The sequence below is a fragment of the Odocoileus virginianus genome, chromosome 18 (assembly GCF_023699985.2).
Source record: "Odocoileus virginianus isolate 20LAN1187 ecotype Illinois chromosome 18, Ovbor_1.2, whole genome shotgun sequence".
In the NCBI taxonomy this organism is placed as follows: Eukaryota; Metazoa; Chordata; class Mammalia; order Artiodactyla; family Cervidae; genus Odocoileus; species Odocoileus virginianus.
The window spans coordinates 30641364-30662007 of record NC_069691.1 but is presented as its reverse complement, the minus strand read 5'-3'; the positions used below and the strand labels follow the sequence as shown (position 1 = coordinate 30662007).

General features: G+C 34.9%; 1 protein-coding gene across 10 annotated transcripts in view; it reads left to right on the top strand.

Annotated features, from left to right (window-relative positions):
• Nucleotides 1-20644, top strand: part of NFIB (nuclear factor I B) — a 244191-nt gene that overhangs the window by 176489 nt on the left and 47058 nt on the right. For all 10 annotated transcript variants that reach the window (XM_070480519.1, XM_020875051.2, XM_020875064.2 and 7 more), the window contains exons 5-6: nt 979-1099; nt 3949-4067. In XM_070480519.1, coding sequence (XP_070336620.1) covers nt 979-1099; nt 3949-4067 — 240 coding nt within the window. The remainder of the gene's footprint in view (nt 1-978; nt 1100-3948; nt 4068-20644) is intronic.

Genomic DNA, 20644 nt, shown 5'->3' with positions numbered 1-20644 from the left:
CTCAAAATAGTCATGTGTGATAGCTTATTATAATTCTCATTTTACAGTTCAGGAAACTAAGGTTTATAGCACATAAATGGCAGAGGGAGTTAAAATGTAAAGTCTGTCTACTTCCCAGTACTCTCCTCATTCTAACACAACATGCTGCCTGAAAGATTTATTCAAGAAGTTTAGAAACCAATTTAAAAAATTTAGAAAGCTGTAATCCATGGTATGACAACCAATACTTACATCAAAAATCTCAGTTCACAATATATCAGCAAACCTTAAAGTATAAAACTCCATGAGTATATTTTAAATGACTTATGAAGTTGGGCATATAAACTTTTTAAAAAATAAGACATAGAGTAAAACTGAAATTCCCGTTCATATATGAAACCGAATATGTATTTTGGAAAAAGAAATCTTGACTTTTATTTCATATTTGTCAATTTTACTTATATACCTGCCCTAATACAATAATTATTTTTATGTCAAATAATTATAAATATGACCTCCAATGTACTCTTACTATTAATGTTAATATTACTATAAAATAATCTTTTTATGGAACTATTTTAATTTGATTTATTTAACAGTGATGTGGTTTTTAAGAGCTGAGTTAGTACAAAGGGCCGTGTTTGTCCTGAGCAGTAATCAGCATGTGTTGTCCCCCGTGGTGAATCCATAGACTAGTGGGATGGGAGATGTAGTGGCGGCTAAGAGTAAGGACTGAATGAAGAAGCTTGGGCCGTGTGAGTAGAGGAAGGGATAACCAGTGATGACCGTCTTAATGCCTTGAGTTTCCACACTTGAACATTGGCATAGTGAGGATGTTTGCAAGTCTTAACCAGTGGATGGTTGATACTAGAGTCTTAAGGTAAAGAGAATTCCTCTCATCCTTGCCCAGAGGCATGGAAAATATGAGATTATTATATCCGAATAGAGATGACAACAGTAAATGCCATTCCCAATGCTTTTTGTTGTTTTATTCCTCAGCGCCCATAACCCAGGGAACTGGAGTCAACTTTCCAATTGGAGAAATCCCAAGCCAACCCTACTATCATGACATGAACTCGGGGGTCAACCTTCAGAGGTCTTTGTCTTCTCCACCAAGCAGGTAACTGAAAGAGGAGCTGCTTGTCTTCTCAGTCTGGTATGCAGATAGGTAGCTTGGGAGACATGCACATAGATAGGTTTGCAGGTAAACAGCGGGGAAATAAAACAAAGAGTTCAAGATGTTTTTGCTGAGTTTTCAGAGTTTTAGTCTTTCTTGGTTAAACTTACTTTGAAATTTGAAAGTTAAGTGTAATTGTAGTTCAGAGCATTTTAAACAATCATTTTGGGGTGGGGAGACAAGGGAACTATGAAAATGTATTAATATGACTTTTATCTTCCATGAAGTATTGTGATTTCATGATAGGTGATCTTAAAAATGATCTTTTAAGGTGATGTTAAAAATGATGTTGCCGTGGTTTAGGATTGATCTACCCAACTTTTATCCTATACCATGTCCAAACTGGGGATAATGAAAGTGAAAAATAAAATGTATCATTTATTTAACTTTAAAAGGTCTTATTCTAGGCCACAGGTTTGCCAAGTTCTTCAATTAGTTGATGCTCTTTGAATAATTTAGTTAATTTTTAGTTACCGGTGAAAGTATTACCTGCTCTGATATTTGGCTGAACCAGCTGGGAAAGAGCTACAGTGAGGTGACTTTGTCTTTTAGTTCTCTGCTGACATTCTCATTTTTCTCTCTTGACCTTCTAATTGTAACCTTCAGGAATTTAAAAGGAAATCTTCTATTTAAATGAGAGAAAATTAGCTTAGAAAGTTATTGTGCACTAGAATTTCATATGTTCCTTTATTGTAGAATGATAGAAGAGGGCTGAGTGAATGAGAAGGCAAGATAAACAGATATTTTAGCTTTATTGGATTTTTTGGAGGTTGAATCTTCAACACAGAAAGACCAATCTCACTTTCAGAGCATTAAAAATACCCATGATCAGATAAAAGATCCTACATGAATTCCAGAGCAAAACATATATTTTATAATATAACATATTTTTTATTTTTAAAAAATAAAAAAATCTGGATAACTATTTTCCTATGCTATTCTCAGTAATAAAAATTAATTGCATTTGAATTAATTATGGGGCTGTGCACATTTGTACATTTATTAGCTAATTCAATTGTGTGTCATTTATGGTCAAACTGTGTTTTCCTATAGTAAGATTTTGTAGCAAGTATTTAGGTTTATTATTAAAATTGTGATATGGTAATGTGTTTAAAATGCTTTGGCTTTTCTAAATTTAAAATGTGAATAGTAATTTTTTAATTTTATATGATGGATTGGTATCTTGTCCACCCTGCTCTTTCCTCGGGATCATTCAGTATGAAATACAGTACTATGTCATTTAGAATAAAAAAGTTTTAAAAACATTTCTCTTTTATTTCCTAATGAAAATCTTTTCTCCCTCGTTTCAAGTTTTCCTGTATTGACTGTTGATTCACAGATGAAAGAATTAGATTGAAGGCAGGGTTAAAAAATATATTCTAATTTTGGATACCCTAGAAAGAAACTAAATATCTACTATTTATTCTCACTGTGATTTAGCACTAATAGAAATTGCCATCTTCTACATAATGTTAATAGTTTGGGAGTTGTAAGTCAAATCTTAATCACAAATGTATCTATGAGTATACCCAGACATGCACATGTTTCCAGGATTTTGAAAGAGTACAGTCTAGGAAGTCAGGCTGCTACAATTAACATGCTCTGGACAGTTGATTTTCTTCAAATTTGTCTCCCTACTTGTAATAAAATGGAGGATTGGATTATATGTGTGGCTTCTAAAGTCAGTTACAACTCTGAAATCCTATGACATTAGGTTTTTTATCACTACTTCAAGTTCATTCAGAAGATTTCCCTTTTTTAGTTTTTACCTGCAAGGGTGTGGATAAGAATTTTTTTTTTTAATTTAAGGAAACAATATCCATCTTCATATTCATAACTAACTGCTTAATAGAATATTGGTGGAGGTATATGAAGGCATATATCAAGCAATATGGCATGTGGCATAGAATAACTTTTTAATCATGGCTCTAAATATTCATTTTTCTTAGTTATTATGATAAAACTATGTTTTCTTTCTTTCTTAAATTTCTTTATTAAATCCAAAATGTATTATTTTGGAAGTATACCATTGGGTTTGAATTTGGCAATGATGATTTTCATGGTTGACCTTAAGAGTAAAGAATCAACAACTGTATTTTTTTAGGAAAAGGTAAATAAGAATATATGAAACAGTTTATAATCAGAGAAACACTATAAATTTTTAATATTATTAATTATAGGGTTACTGCGAATAGTTACTATTTAATAAGTGCCAGCCACTAAATGCATGAGGTTTATATTTAATAACTCATTTAATCCTCCCTACAATTCCCCTTTGAACAATGTTTTATTGTTTCCATTTTACAGATAATTAAATTGAGTTTAGGAAGGTTATGGACCTTATTTATCTGTGAATTCATATGAAAGGATTACATTGTTAATGGCAAGTGCTGTACAAATGAATGTTATTAATATTGATAATAATTATGAGTTAGGTACAATCTTAATAGTTTTTAAATCAGTACACATATCACATTAAGAATTCACTTTTTAACTACCAAATATAGTATTTTACTACTGGAAATATATTTCAAAAGGTAAATATAAGAAACTTCCTATTCATCAGACAAATACAGTTCTACTCTGTTATAGTAAATGATACATAAAACTGGAAATGTTTGCTGCTCCTGTGGATGTCCTGTGGTGTCTAATACTCACCATTATTTCTGGGATACTATTACTTGTGTTTGTGGAAATTTCTCCAGAAACAATATTCTCAGATTATAAACTTTCAGGTGCTATACATCTCCCTAGAATTCCCATTAACATTAATTGTTGTCATATTTTAACAGCAAAAGACCCAAAACTATATCCATAGATGAAAATATGGAACCGAGTCCTACAGGAGACTTTTATCCCTCTCCGAATTCACCAGCTGCTGGAAGTCGAACATGGCATGAAAGAGACCAGGGTGAGTAATAAGGAGTTGCCTCTAGGGACAGTGGAGGAAGATGTCAGCTCCTTCCATAAGTTTCATTTAGTCAGAGCTTTGTAATTGAATCAACATGGATTATATTTCTCATGAAATGATTGCAGTACAATTATTTTTAAGGTCATGTACTGATCAAATGTTGTTGAAGTTACAAAATTCCCATATATTTGTTTATTGAAATTGAACTTTTTTTTTTTTTAGACAGAATAATCTTTTAGAAACATCAGTGTGTATGTGACTGATGATGATCTGGCCATATTAGTTGGTTGTATTATAGCAGAAGCATAAGTTCTAATTCAGTCAGGTCAGTTTGTTCCTCGTAATGGGGTATTTTAAGGTGGAGCCAAACTTTAAGTGGTTCTCAGGTGCCAGTTACTGAAATTTCTCGTTTAAAGGGAACCACGCTTTCTTTTGGAAGTAGGTAGAACGTGAACAATAAACAAACGTGTGATGTTAGATACTTGGTGTCTGAGTCAATCTAGTTATTCCTTCTAGATAAAACTATAACCTAACTCTAGGGCAGCTCTAGGAAAAAATATAAATTTCAAAAATAGGTATTCTTTGACTCTCTGAATTCATACTTTGCTTTTTTTCTTTCTTAAAGTCTACTGGGTTAAATATATTTCATCAGATATACTCATACCTTTTTGCCATGGTTAGAGGGAGATTATTAAACATGGAAACAAAGTTTAGCTAGAAATCTTTGTTGGTATGTGTGCAAAAATGACTTATAGCAGCAGAATAAAATGTATTTGGAAAATTGTCTTTAAAATTTTCCATTTAATTAAAAATGTTAAAAAAAAAAAAAGCTCATTATCAGTGGTTTTTAGTCCATAATTTGGGCGAGTGTATCTGAGGGTTGAGGAGTTGCATGTCCAGTGATCTCAGGAAACCAAATAGCCCTGAAGCTTAGCAGTTAAAGCCAAAATTCAGGATTCCCTTTCTGCTGCTCCATGTTTTTCTACTGGGTGCCATAGGATTCAAAGAATGGTGAAATAGTCTTCACGGAGGAACTGACTCTGAGTCAGGTGGAGCCAGGTGGGTCTCCTTTAGCATGCTGAGATCTTAACTAGTAAAGCAGGGGGCAGGGTGGATGAAGACACTGAGATCTTAACTAGTAAAGCAGGGGGCAGGGTGGATGAAGACACTGAGATCTTAACTAGTAAAGCAGGGGGCAGGGTGGATGAAGACACTGAGATCTTAACTAGTAAAGCAGGGGGCAGGGTGGATGAAGACACTGAGATTTTAACTGGTAAAGCAGGGGGCAGGGTGGATGAAGACAGTAGCACAGGCAAGAACTGAGGTGGGGAAGTGAGTTTCTGAATGGCCATGTGTGTGCCCTGTGGCTGGATGCTGTTTGTGTGAATGGAAATAAGGGGAGGTCATTTTAAGGAAGGGTTTGAAAATCTGCTGAAGAGTTTGGGCTCTGAGATCCTACCCTACCTCCGCAATCTAATCTGTAGACAGAACCATCTTTTAAAAGATAACGTCATATCACTTCACTGCTTCAGTTACGTCCTGCTTCTCCTAGGAGAAAATCAGGATTCCCTCACATGATTCACAGATCTTTTTGGCCCTCTGGCCTCTGACCACTTCTCTAGTCTCAGCGGGGGCTGTTTGCTTCCTTCTTGCACTTGAGCCTACAGCTTTGTTTAGATTTGGAAATGAAACACCCAAGACCTTCATATAAACCATGCCCTCTGGAACGCTCCTCTTCTGACTCTTCATCTGGCAAATTCTTGGTCATTTTTCATGTCCCAGCCTAAACTGAGGAATTTCAACTTGAAACCTCTTGACACCTAGTATTGTTCGCTCGCTGTAATGGTAATATGTAGTTCCATATTTGCTTATGGGATTAATTGTCTGAATCTGTCTACATTGTGAGGACAGAGACTTTATCTGTTTTGGCTACTGTGTATTCAGAGCCGAGGAACCACATGCATCACTTGCTGCTCAGTCGAGGCAAATAGATGCTTGTTGGCTATGTGAACCACTGATAGGCGAAACACCAGTCTCATTAGCGAAGGCCAGAAATAACAGGGTCTTCATCAGACTTGCAGAAGTAAGAATAAAAGCAAAACCCTCAACCCTTTATATTTTATTGCTTGTTTTACTGACACTGTCAGCTTTTTCTAAACAAAGCCATATTTTCCTTGTCAGAAAATTGCTCTGGAAAAGATTGTAATAGTAATAACAATAACATTGTGAATGTGTGGCAATGGATGTGTTGTGCAGAAGTGTAGGTGTTCTTTATTACAGAGAGTGTCACTCTGTAAGAATTGATTCTACCTTCAGCCTGTTGAATAAAGCCAATTTCAAATCATATTGTAAAACATTTTTGAAAAGTAGAAGGGAAACTGTCATTCTTTCTCTTTGTAAAATCATTGTATTGTCTTGGTGATTTTCTTTTGTCAAGATGACTAGAATTATTGGAGAAGTCTGTAAAGGCATATTATATTAAGAGTAAGGAAGAATGATTCATTTTCACACATGCTTAAAAAAATGTGTGTCACTTTAATTCTGAAGACCCTGAAGATTTTGTAATGTGCACAATAGGCCATTGTGGGAAGAAGACTTCAACTATAATAAAAACACGAGGGCAGGACAGTACTATCTTTATACATTTCCTAAACCAAATGCAGTCCTTTTGTTCAATGAAAATTGCTTTCTTCAGATTTGCAAAATAAAATGCCCCATGGTTGTTCTTGTCCATCTTCACATGTTCTTTAGTCACACTTGCCTGTCGTCTTGAAGGGAGTATTCTAAAGGGCGTACTGAGTACCACTTGATATTGTAATGGCTTTAGTACATGTCTAAAAACCCCTGCACTAATTGGTATTCAGTGACTACTTACTGGTCGCTTAAAATATAATTGTGTTTATAATTGGCAGAAATGTTTAAAATTTACTGTTAATTATTTCCTGCATCTGCCTTATTCTGTTCATGTTAATTTTGCATTAAAATATACACTAACATAGTCCTTAACAAAATTGAGTGAACTATGTGAATCAAAGATAGTAAAATTATGGACAGTACTTGTCATTCCACCTTTCCTTATAATCTGAACGACGAACCTTTGAGATTTATTCCAAGTAGATAAAAATAAAAGATATAGTGTAACTAAATGATTATCCTCATTTCATTTTAAAAAATTAGGCAAAACTTTATAAGATCTAAATTCACGCAGTGAGAAATGGTCCTGTAATTTTAACAATTTAATGAAAAAAAGTTTTTATTTTAGCATATTACATAGTTATATTTTTTTGTCTTTCAGAAGGCAAAAAAGTTACATTTCATAAAATAGTTGTAGTTTTTAGTTTTGTAGAATATAGAACATTTTAAAACTGAACAGTGCTTAATTGTGTTAAACATTTTGTGGGAATCTTTATAATTTGCTTAATTTTCTCCTGATAAATAGTGCAGAAATTAAATTTGCTAGGATCTATATTACATAATATTTATGTTTTAGCTTTGTATTCTTTTATATATAAAGGAAGAAAAAAGAAAACTGGGGCAGCAACACAGGGATATACAGCTGCTATTACATTGTTTTCCTAGATTCTAGAATATTTTTTCTTGCTTGGTCTCTTTTTTGAATTTCCTAGTCTTAAACTGTATGACTGCTTTTACTGCTGTTGACAAGTTAGTTTCTTGGATACTGCTTTCCATAATTTTAGATTTTCATATTTAAATTAATTGAACCAGGTCAGCTTATCAATTTTCTTGTTGAAATTTTCTTTTATTATTCTAATAGTTAACCCCACAAAATATTCCATCTGAGAACTTGTCTACCTGAAATTTCTTCCACCTGAGCCAACTCATAGACTAAATTCCTTGTTGATATAATTCCCTTGAAATCATTAAACTAGTCCTTTGTAACTTATGATGTAATAGGAAAAGTAGAGACAGGTCTGAGTTTTTCCTCTAATTTAAGTTGCTTTCTTGGGACTCAAGCTTGTAGTATTTTCAAGGCCAGAAATTTAACAGACTAAAAATTTTATCTAAGATTACTGGTTGTTCAAATACTTATCAGACTGAGAAGCTGTTAAATTTTCCATTTATAAAGCCCAGCTGTATATTACAAATACTTTTACTATATCACTAACTGTCTATTAAATAGTGTCTTAGGAGTTTTATATTCAGGCTTAGATGAATCAGAGATTATTAGACTGGCAGAAGCAGATAAATAATTTTTTATTATTTATTTTCTATATTTTTATTATTTATGAAAAATATGCTTCACAGAGAATAATATAAATCAGATTATGAAGAAACTGCATGACCATCTTTTGAGCATTATGAGAAATAAATCTTACACAAAAATCAATAAATTGGTATATTAGCAAAAACTAGCACTACTTAGAGGTATATTGATATGTAATTACAAGTTTAAGAGCAGTTTAAAAATTTATACTGGACTCTCAAACAGTCAATCTTTAGGTGTAGTGTTCTGCTTATTGTAGGTACTAGAGAAAAACACTGTTTAAAAAAGTTACAGTTCTGTCATACAAATAAGTCTATTCAGCTAGTTTTTTTGAAGTTGTAGTATATTTCCAAATCCTAGAGATTTGTGATAAATTTGCAGAGGTTCTGTTTAGTAGTTGAGTCTTATATGTTGTGCTCAATTTCAGTTTGCACTTTATAGAGTTCTATAAGGATATGATATTAAATATCCAATGAATTAAGCCAAAGGGCTCAAGGGAACACTCGGGGCTAAAGAGTAATAATGCCAGCTTAGTATCATGCATTTAATCAAGTACTGGAAATAAATAACAGTCAGTAGAATGTGGTGACACCGATAGAACCAGAATCAGAGACTAGCGTTTTGTAATTCAAATTTAAAGAATGTTAATAGATATGCTAGATATAAGAGCATTCAACTAAGTTTGGAAATTTTATTTATACAAAACTTTAAACTTTCTTATTCATAAATCAGTTTGTAGAATATTTAATATGCTCTTGTCTGCTGTGAATATGAATATCTGAGCGGATATTGACAGAATATGTTTATTAAGTTTGTGACCTTAGAACCCTTTTTCCCACCATCTAAGAATCTATACGGAAAATCCATCATACATTCAAACTTTAAAACACAGTGCTCTGGCCCAAACTACAGTCTGACAAATGATAAATAAACTCTCAAGGTTTTTCTAACTGTAGACGTAGGTGAATGAGCAGCTTTCACAACTAGTTGTGAAATCACTAACATTCAGTGATGTTCTAGAAAAATGCAAGGAAGCAGCTTAGTGAGCTCCTGAATGTTTAAGGTTCCTTTGGGGGCCAGATAGAATAGCAACAATTCCTTCCATCCCTAGAGTTTGTATCACACGGATTAAATATGAAATGTTCAAATATCAGATTTTGAATTAAAATCAAAGATACATGTGATTTTGAGGGATCCATGTTGTTTAAGCACAATTTTAAAGTTTTTTGTTGTTGTTGTTGTTAGCTTATTATTTTAAAAAAATACCAAAAATCGAGAATTGACAGTTCTTACAGAACTTGCAGTGAATCTCCATGTATCATCGTGTCATTAGAGGGCAAACTGGTGATGCCTTCATCACAGTCTTTTTCATCTTTTTCAACCACATGGTTGTAGATGAAAAATCACATTATGAGTATCTTTCAAACAGAAAGGAAAACAGTACATTGTTGGTGAGGCTTTCATCAGAATCCTTATATTGACTACTATTTAACAGATGTGTGTGCTCTTTTCATGTGTTTTGGATGAAGCACAACCTGTGTACATGTTAGAAGAGACAATACTACTTATAAGTGGAAAGTGATATTCAACTTCCGTTCTCTGGAGCTTTAGTCATTTGAAAGAGACTCAGATGTATAGAACAGACTTTTGGACTCTGTGGGAGAAGGCGAGGGTGGGATGTTTCAAGAGAACAGCATCGAAACATGTATATTATCTAGGGTGAAACAGATCACCAGCCCAGGTTGGATGCATGAGACAAGTGCTTGGGCCTGGTGCACTGGGAAGACCCAGAGTGATCGGGTGGAGAGGGAGGTGGGAGGGGGGACCGGGATGGGGAATACATGTAACTCCATGGCTGATTCATTTCAATGTATGACAAAAGCCACTGCAATGTTGTAAAGTAATTAGCCTCCAACTAATAAAAATAAATGGAAAAAAAAAAAAAGAAAATGCAGCATTTTGCAGAAAAACCACCATGGATAATTGGTTTGAAAAAAATAACTTGCTGTGTGTGATGTTGTGTCTCTAGATTGGGGGAACACAGCCTAAATTAGGGGAGTGGAAAACCCATAGGAGACAGTGTGCTTCATTATCATAGAGTGCCCTAAAAAGTTTCTTGAAATGGAAAAAGGTTTTATTTCAAATCCATTATGCACTGATTTCCTATTTAAGTTTATTTTGAAGTAGTTTGGAAACCCAGTTTCTTTTGAGTTATTATGTTACCAATATCATATACAATAGGAAGTTGATTTTTCAGGCATAAGAACACAGATTATTAGAAGCCTTAGTGAAAGTCACTCAGTCCTGTCCAAATCTTTGTGACTCCATAGACTGTATCAGTTCAGTTCAGTTCAGTTCAGTCACTCAATTGTGTCCATCTATTTGCAACCCCATACTCTGCAGCACTCCAGGTCTCCGTGTCCATCACTAAATCCTGGAGCTTACTCAAACTCATATCCATCGAGTCAGTGATGCCATCCAACCATCTCATCCTCTGTCATCCCCTTGTCCTCTGACCTTCAATCTTTCCCAGCATCAGGGTCTTTGCAAATGAGTCAGTACTTCGCATCAGATGGACAAAGTATTGGACTTTCAGCTTCAGCATCAGTCCTTCCAATGAATTTCCTTTAGGGCTGACTGGTTTGATCTCCTTTAGTCCAAGAGACTCTCAAGAGTCTTCTACAGCACCACAGTTCAAAAGCATCAATTCTTTGCCACTCAGCTTTCTTTATAGTCCAACTCTCACATCCATACATGACTACTGGAAAAATCATAGCTTTGACTAAATGGACCTTTGTTGGCAAAGCAATGTCTCTGCTTTTTAATATGCTGTCTAGGTTGGTCATAACTTTTCTTCCCAGGAACAATCATCTTTTAATTTCATGGATGCAGTCACCATATGCAGTGATTTTGGAGCCCAGAAAAATAGTCTGTCACTGTTTCTATTGTTTCCCTTCCTATTTGCAATGAAGTGATGGGACCAGATGCCATGATGTTAGTTTTCTGAATGTTGAGTTTTAAGCCACCTTTTTCATAGTCCTCTTTCACTTTTCCAAGAGGCTCTTTAGTTCTTCATTTTCTGCCATAAGGGTGGTGTCATCTGCATACCTGAGGTTCTTGATATTTCTCCTGGCAATCTTGATTCCAGCTTGTGCTTCATCCAGCCCAGCATTTCTCATGATGTACTCTGCATATAAGTTAAATAATCAGGGTGACAATACACAGCCTTGACATACTCCTTTCCTGATTTGGAACCAGTCTGTTGTTCCATGTCCAGTTCTAACGGTTGCTTCCTGAACTGTATACAGATTTCTCAGGAGGCAAGTCAGGTGGTCTGGTATTCCCATCTCTTTCAGAATTTTCCACAGTTTGTTGTGATCTACACAGTCAAAGGCTTTGGCAGAGTCAATAAAGCAGAAGCAGAAGTAGATATTTTTCTGGAACTCTCTTGCTTTTTTGATGATCCAGCGGATGTTGGCAATTTGATCTCTGGGTTCCTCTGCCTTTTGTAAATCCTGCTTGAACGTCTGGAAGTTCACGGTTCGTGTATTGTTGAAGCCTGGCTTGGAGAATTTTGAGCATTTCTTTGCTAGTGTGTGAGATGAGTGAAATTGGGCAGTAGTTGGCTCATTCTTTGGCATTGCTTTTCTTTGGGATTGGAATGAAAACTGACCTTTTCCAGTCCTGTGGCCACTGCTGAGTTTTCCAAATTTGCTGGCGTATTGAGTGCAACATTTTTACAGCATCATCTTTTAGAATTTGAAATAGCTCAACTGGAATTCCATCACTTCAACTAGCTTTGTTCATAGTGATGATTCCTAAGGCCCACTTGACTTTGCATTCCAAGATGTCTGGCTCTAGGTGAGTGATTGACCATCATGGTTATCTGGGTCATTAAGACCTTTTTTGTATAGTTCTTCTGTGTATTCTTGCCACCTCTTCTTAATATCTTCTGCTTCCATTAGGTCCATACCATTTCTGTCCTTTATTTAGCCCATCTTTGTATGAAATGTTCCCTTGGTATCGCTTATTTACTTGAAAAGATCCCTAGTCTTTCCAATTTTATTGTTTTTCTCTATTTCTTTGCACTGATCACTGAGGAAGGCTTTCTTATCTCTCCTTGCTATTCTTTGAAACTCTGCATTCAAATGGGTATGTCTTTTCTTTTCTCCTGTATAATCCACAGAATTCTCCAGACCAGAATACTGGAGTGGGTAGCCTTTCCTTCCTCCAGGGGATCTTCCCAACCTATGGATCAAACCTGGGTCTCCCACATTGCAGGATGATTCTTTACCTTCAAACTCCTAATTTTACAGGTAAGCGACCCAGGCTTACTGGGTGGCTCAGTGGTAAAGAATCTGCCTGCCAATGCAGGAGACATGGGTTTGATCCCTGGATCAGGAAGTTTCCTTGGAGAAGGAGATGGTAACCCACACCAGTATTCTTGCCTGGGAAATCCCATGGACAGAGGAGCCTGGAAGGCTAGTGAGCTCACAAAGAATCAGACACAGCTTAGTGACTGAGCATGCACACCCCATTTAAGTATGAGAGGCCATCTCATCTAGAGTGTCTAGATATTAAGACCAGAGCCTTAGTCTTCTTTTTCAAAGGCTAAGTTTTTTGTTTTTTAATTTTTCTGTTATCCTGCCATCCACCTAGGGAATCAATATAACTTACCTATGTAGGGAGAAATGGACTAGGAGAATCTGAACACTGCTTAACTTGTCTTGGCAGTTGGACAGTTCTCATAGGGAGCTTCATGGAAGGTTCTGTTAAACCTTCTAGAACTAGAATAAAAGTAGAGATGAATTTATGGGTTTTTAGGTTCTAGAAGAATTGTTAAAACAATTTTGAGATGGTAAAATTTATATCTTCTTTTTTAGAAAACCTTGTACACTTACCTTTTGTGCCATGATAAAGTTTCTGAACTAGGAAAAAAAAAAGGAAATATGGGTGCTTTCAATGGATAAATGTGGAGGAGAGCTGGTTTAAATATCTAAACATACTATTTAAAGTTTAAAAAAACTTTTTGTCATAGACAATGTCAAAAGCAGAAAGAATCTTAAAGTGAACTTCCATGTACCATTTTCAGCTTTAACTGTCATTGGTATTTTGCCCATCTTGTTTCATTTAGTATCTCCCAGGTTTTTTTTTTTTTTTTAGTATCTTAAAGTAAATTCCAGACTTTATATCATTTTACTTGTGAATACTTAAGTTTCTAATAGACAGTGAATTTTGTTTTTAGTACAACCCCCAAATCATTATTAATTTAACAAATACAACAATAATTCCTTAATATATACTGTATAATTCATGTGTGAATTCCCCAGAATATCTTATAGGTGGTTTGTTTAAATGAAGATCCAAAACAGTCCATATACCATATTTGTATTTTCAACCAGTCTTTAACCTATAATTGTTCTGTTAGCTATTTTTGTATTTATTCCCTTTTATATATCATTTATTTATTGAAGAAACCACATAAATTTAATTTTTTGTGTGTTCAACAAATACATATAAATGTGGAAAACCAGACCCTTCTGCCATCTGTGGCTACCATTTATTGAGCAAGCACTTACTCCCTTTCAGGATTGAGCTAAGGCTTTAGATATATTTTTCTTTTCAACTCTTTTTAGAAACAAACAAACGTTTTTCTTTCACAGCTTGTTAAGCCCATTAGTACAGTGGTTAAAAAATCTGACATAGAAACACAGATCATAAATAGCAGAGGTAGAACGGAGCCCTTGTCTCTTCAGTTACAGAATCCATGCTCATTATTACTACATATACTGCCTTCCAAAGAAGTTGGTCATGCTATATTCATGGTTTTGCAAACTGGTTACAAAACCTATGTGACAGTTTTTCTTTTCCTTACACAAATGAAATTTCATTACAAAACACACATAATGACAGAAGAATTTATAAACTTCAGGGATTCATGAATACAGTCCTTGGGCTGAACTCAGCTTAAGCATCTCTTTTCCTTTTGATAACAAGATGTTGTTAATAAATAATCCTAAAGTCTAGAATGTCTTTAGTAGAGATTTGTGATATGCATTCAGTTTGAAATGAGTTAGGTGTGTCAAAATTTAAGAATTACATTTAATTGACCAGGAAATTGTAAATAGTGGTGTGGCCTTAGACAATCACTGAACATGAGTAAACTGAGTTTTTTCATCTGTGAGATGACAAAATTGGATACTAAGATAGCACTGTGTTCTAATGTTCTGGATTTTAAATTAATTGAAGTCAGAGATTTTATAGGTCTTTAATACCTGAGTCTTTAAGCTTTCATTAACCTGAATCTTTTTGAAAACTCTAAAGGTTTTCAATTTCCTAAATTATTTTTTAGATGTTTGTTTTAAATACTCTCATTGAATAACATGATAATTGGTTCTGTAGGTGCTTGGAGGCATCATATGTTTTGCCTTATACCTGAGGAATGTGCAATTCTTACAAATACATGCCTTGTCCTGCACCATTCTGGTACAGCAAATGATTGAGAGAGACCGAGCTATTATAACAGAACCTTGTTATGGGATCAGTGTCTCCTACTTTGAAAATAAATGACTCAGCCAGACGGCAACATTTATTTTCTCTAAATGACTAGGGATGTAGCAATAGGAGACCATTATCCTGTGACAATATTCTGTTTCATTGACATTATCTCACAAATGTAATTGGTCCATTACTAAATAGAGGTTTTGTTACTGATCAATTTCACGTGCTTTCTAAAACCATTAGGATAATAAATTTGCCATCATAGTAATTTCATTGCCAGGATGTTCTTTTTTTCTTCATTTACATTTGTTAAAGGAAAAATATAGATTTAGATTGAACTTAAACACTATGGTTTATAACAGTTTTGACTACTTTTCCATTAAGAGAAATGGAATATTTTGCAGAGTAATTATATTTACATTGAACTGCCAAAGTGACGACTTTATAATTTTCATGATATTTTTTCCTCTGCTATACTAAACCACATCAAATCATAATTGTTCCTAAGCAATTAGTTTACTACCTCAGGTTAATGATTTTATTTGAAATAAGTTCCAAATCATTTCTAGGACTTTCCTGTAAATTCACTAAAGTAACACATCAGTAAAATCAACCCTAACTATTACCAGCGTGTATAATAACACCATTAGTAACAACCTAAACCTTGAGATGTCTTACAGCATAAATGTTTCTAAATGCATGGCTTTTCCCCAAATGTTCTCTAAAAAGTCATCTGTAATCTTGTTAAATTAGAACTCTTCCAGTATCTCTCTGACTTTTACAGTTAAGGTTACGGTATTGATTTTATTTTATAGTCCATGGCTCTCAGATGCTTAACACTAATAAGCCTCTATAGCCAAGCAGTTCTCCCCAGAGGCATGGCGAATAACAGCTATTTACCTATGCCAATATTTAATAAGCATCTAAAATATACTCCAAATCTTGCATAATTGTTTGGTGTTTTTCCTCCTTGAAAATTAGATTTTCTGGCATTACTCAAGACACTTTATCCTTGTCTGTCTGTTAAAATGAAATTGCTTAATGGACAAAAGTATTTTGAAGTGCTTTTAAAAATGAAGTTTTCACTTATTCAGTATTCACTCTTTTAGCAGTGTTCCTCATTATTCAAGACTTTTTTTCTTTATGTATCAGGAAAGTGTGAACTTCAAAGGGGTTTGAGCTTTAACTTGCATTGGGTGTTGGTGAAGCTTGGAGACTTTTTTTTTTTTAATAAAGTTGTGATAAACAGAGACTTGTAGAAACATGCTGCTTACAGGCTTGGGTTGGAATATACCATACAGAGAGACTTAAATTATCACAAAAGTTTTCAGACTGCTCAAGGACAGTATTATACTCAAGTGTAGTTAAGATTATATAACTCAAGTATTATAAAGTAACAATTTTTATATATTTAACATGAAGACTACCATATTTTCCGTTTGCTCCTTTGAAAATTAACTTATTTCTTTAAAAAAAAAAGATTGACAAATCTAATTGAAGATGATATCTTATCTCCTCTTACTGTAGCTTGCTGATTTTCCAGTTATTTTAGAGTGTAGCAAATATATATATATATATAATATAAATATAAAATATGTATGTATATGGAGATACTTACCATGGCAGCTAATTGTTTTTTGAATCATCTGGCATCATCATCAAACTACTGTAGGGAGATTAGCCCTTAGGTTTTGTCATAACATTCAGAGCTTTTGTTAACTTGGATTGTGTGGGAAGGGATTCATATTTGCCATGGAATCACAAAATTTTACATTTAAAAGAGTCCTTAGATATTCAGATATTTCTTTTCACTTGCATTCTCAAAATGCATCATTTCACCTTTAGTCAACTAGATTGCAAATGTTATATTAAAGCATTTCATTTTGCATTTTTGCAACATCTAATACCTAAGACCAATGAGGCATTTCCTTCTTAAAGTGTAGTGTTTGGCACACTATCAATATCTGATATTGTCCACCCATCCTTGAGAACTATTTAAAATATTCTATGGAGTTACAGGCAGTATTTTTCTCCAAATATGTATTTTACCATTTTTTATTATAAAAGTAAAAATTATTTGTGGGAGATTTGAAAAACAAACTGTCAATTATAAACAAGAAAATAAAAATCACCTATAATTCTATCATGTATAGATAACTCATGTTAATATTTGGACATATTGCCAGCCTGTTTTCTATATATTTTTTTAATGGATATGCTATATATTCTATTTCAAGTAAATTTTTTGCACTAAATTGGGCTTATATATGCTGTTTTGTAAATTGTTTTCTCTTTTTTGGCCTTTGATTTATACTATAATAGCATGTTACCATGTCATTCAGGCTTCCCTAGTGCCTCAGCAGTAAGGAACCCAGTTGCAATGCAGGAGACTCAGGAGACCTGGGTTCAATCCGGGTTGGGAAGATCCCCTGGAGGAGGGCATGGCAACCCACTCCAGTACTCTTGCCTGGAGAATCCCATGGACAGAGGAGCGTGGAGGGCTACAGTCCACGGGGTCACAAAAAGTCAAACATGAAGCGACTGAGCATGCACACACGCCCTGGCATTCAATTTCCACTTCATAATGACCATAGCGTATGTTACCCTTTGGCTATACTATACAGTTTTAAAGGTCTGCTTTGCTCGTGAATATTTAGATAGTTTCCAACTTTTTATATAATTAATAAAGATACAGTAAAAATCGTTGCATACAAATCTTTGTACTTAAGTCTGATCATTTTGTTCCTGCCTAGCTCTATTCAGTGGCCCTGTACCTAGTACGCTGCCTGGCATTAAGTCACTGAATATAGATAGATGCTCAATGAATTGTACTCGTACTGTAGAATTCCTGAGTTAAATATTATGTCCATTTCTAAGGCTTTTGATAAATACTGGCACAGAGTCTGGAAAGATCTTATCAATTTACATTCTCACTAGCAGTGCCCGACTGGTTTGTTTAACTCCACCGTCCTATCCATACTATTTAGACAGAGCACAGGGCTCTATGAGCAATTCTGAAGCATGTCCTCTGACATGTATTTAAAGAATAGTGAATTAGCGCCTTATGAGCCTACTCATGCACCTCTTTTTTTCCTCATTTCTCTTTCGTTTAAGCCATTGGGCATCCAATTACAGCTTTTCTTCCTGGATCCAGGAGAGCCCCCACCCCATTCCTTTGTGGAGGAAACAGGGAAATGTAGAGGGCACCTAGTGGAATGTGCATAACTTTCAAGTAAAGACACCTAAGTATTCTCTCTTCTTTCTTGTCCTGCAGACATGCTCCCTCTGGGTACTTCCCCACATCTTTACATTATCTACAGGTAAAATAGGAAAGTAAGGGTCAGTGTGGTTTCCCCTGGGGAACTAATAGAAATAAATACATCAGAGCTCTGGGCTTGGTAATTTCAGTGTTTTACATAACGTTTTTTCAGTTATAAGTAACCTCTCCTCTAAACTTTCCTTTCCTCCCCATGATTTACCCCCAGGCAGAAACAGAAAAAAAGAAAGCTTGGTCTCTTTTAGAGCTTAGTTGGCAGAGTCATCTTTCCTACCTTCTCCCGGTCCTCTGGGCACAGGGCCCAGGCTGTTTCCTTGTCTTGGGACTGACTCTAGATTTATGGCCTGAAGTAAAAGTATCAGATTTCCAGCTCCTGAACTCGTCCCACACACCAGCTTTAGTGGCCTCTCATTTATTATCTCATGTATTATAAATAGCGTTATTATTTTATACAGATGGGTCATTTCTTTTTCATGTTGTCACCCAGCTTTCACCCCACCATTTTAATGGAAAGCAGGAAAGTAGGAATTCCCCAGTTTCCCTCACATTCATATTTCACTCCATTTTGTGTTGTTTGACAGAGTTTCAGTGTTGAACGTGTTGACCACCTTTGCCTTCTTCCAACAAGGAGTTTGGTCTCTGAAGAGATTTTCTATATCCAGAGTTTGTGTAAATTTTTAAAGCTTCTTAAAACTCTAAAAAGTCTAAAACATGTTAAAAAAAATAAAGGAACCTGGGAAACTATGAGAGGTATTAAGTTAGGAAGACTTGTCGATATATTATAATCTTATCAAATCCCAGTTTCTGGACTCCCTAAGCTAAGTTTTCCCACAAATGCACTTTTCTCCTTTGATCTGTGTCATACTTATTCCAAAGGGCCAAAGTTTCATTGCACCTTGAATTTTCCTCTGCAAAAAAAAAAGGGAATCCTGTTACATCTGCTCAGAAGCTTCATAATATATAAAATAGAGACATTTTTAATAATGATTATAGCTATTTAAGCTCCTAGTAATAAAATATACCTTAATATTAAATACTGGAAAATAAGAGATGTTAACAAAAGGTGATATGTATCTAGAGGATTCTTTTAGACTTGTTTATAAGTGTAGCAGATAAATGAGAAAGACAACTTACTAATATGTAAAAGGATTGGAATTTTCAAAGATTTTGAGGCAGTTTACTTTTGTTAACTAAATAGAAATATGTTTTTCTAAATCATAGGAATGGCACTGTTACTATATTTTAATTTAGTGTTATGCTATGCTTGAAAAGAACAGATTCATAGGTACTCAAGAATTCATGTGTGATCTTACATAATTGACTTCCAATAGTTGTAAACCTGTAAACCGTGTCATACAGAGAAGAAGAATAGAAATTTTTTTAAAAAGAAAATGATATGGTTTCTTATAGGTGATAGAAATTAGATTTGTAACATTCATCTACTGAAGCATATGGGAAAAGATAACATATTGCTCTCCTGCATGTGAAGAAGGAGCAGGTGTCCCAGACAGGCAGGTGTTAAGGTGGCTGTTTCAGCTTGCCCTAGATCACTAGTTGACTTCAGTGAAGTTCTGCTAACAGGTGGCTAGCTGATTGGAGTGCCGTGTGACATTTATCCCGGGAGCGACTTGGATGACAGGCTGCTACAGACTGAGGAAGGGGTCTTTGCTTTGATGAAGAAATTGCCAAAACTCATGTCTCATTAGTGTTTCCTAAGGTTCTTTGGAAGTGAACAACAGTTTAATTAAGGGCTGACGTAAACACGTTTCTGCACACTTTCCCTGCAGCATTTTATCACATTAGAATTGATCAAAATTGTTGCCTTGGGCTGACTTGAACAGATATACATCTGGGGCGCCATTTGTGCAAGCTGCCGACGACTCAAGTACACACGCTGTGTTTCACAGCAACGGTCTTCCTGTGTAGATGGAATTACCTTGTTGGGAGATGAGTTGATCTAGCCGCTTTATTTGCTTATACCATTATCTCTTTGAAGTGATAACTGTGAAATGAATGACCCATCAGGGCTTAGGATGTATGTATGTCAGAGTGCCAACAATATTATAGTATGGCTAGTAAAATTTATGTGATAACATGCTTTTGCAAAATATGTATTTAAAGGTATGCCTAAGTCTAAATGAACCAACTTATATAGGTATTTTAGGTGAACCTTTTCTTACATGGTAATCTTTCATTATGTATTTAACTACACAACTGGTTTCTAAAGCCATAGCTAATTGTCCAATTATAAGTGTAAATGTGGGTGTGGACACTGAAGATGAACACTGTCAATGTGAACCTCCTTTAAAAAGCAACAGACTCCTAGCTTTTTGCCATTTAGAAGAATCCTTTCTATAACCCAATATTATCACACTTGCAATTATTTAATAGATTTTTATGGTTGATGTATGTCTTCTGTGCTGAACTGTGTCACCAGCGCAAGGAACAAGTGTCTTGTTTGACGTCTTGAACTTTATGCCTTGCACTTTTCTTACACTTCGTAGAAATTCAGTGGCTGCTTTGCTTCTTTCTTTTCACTTTCCACTCAGTTTTTTCTCATCTGGTGGTGTCTAT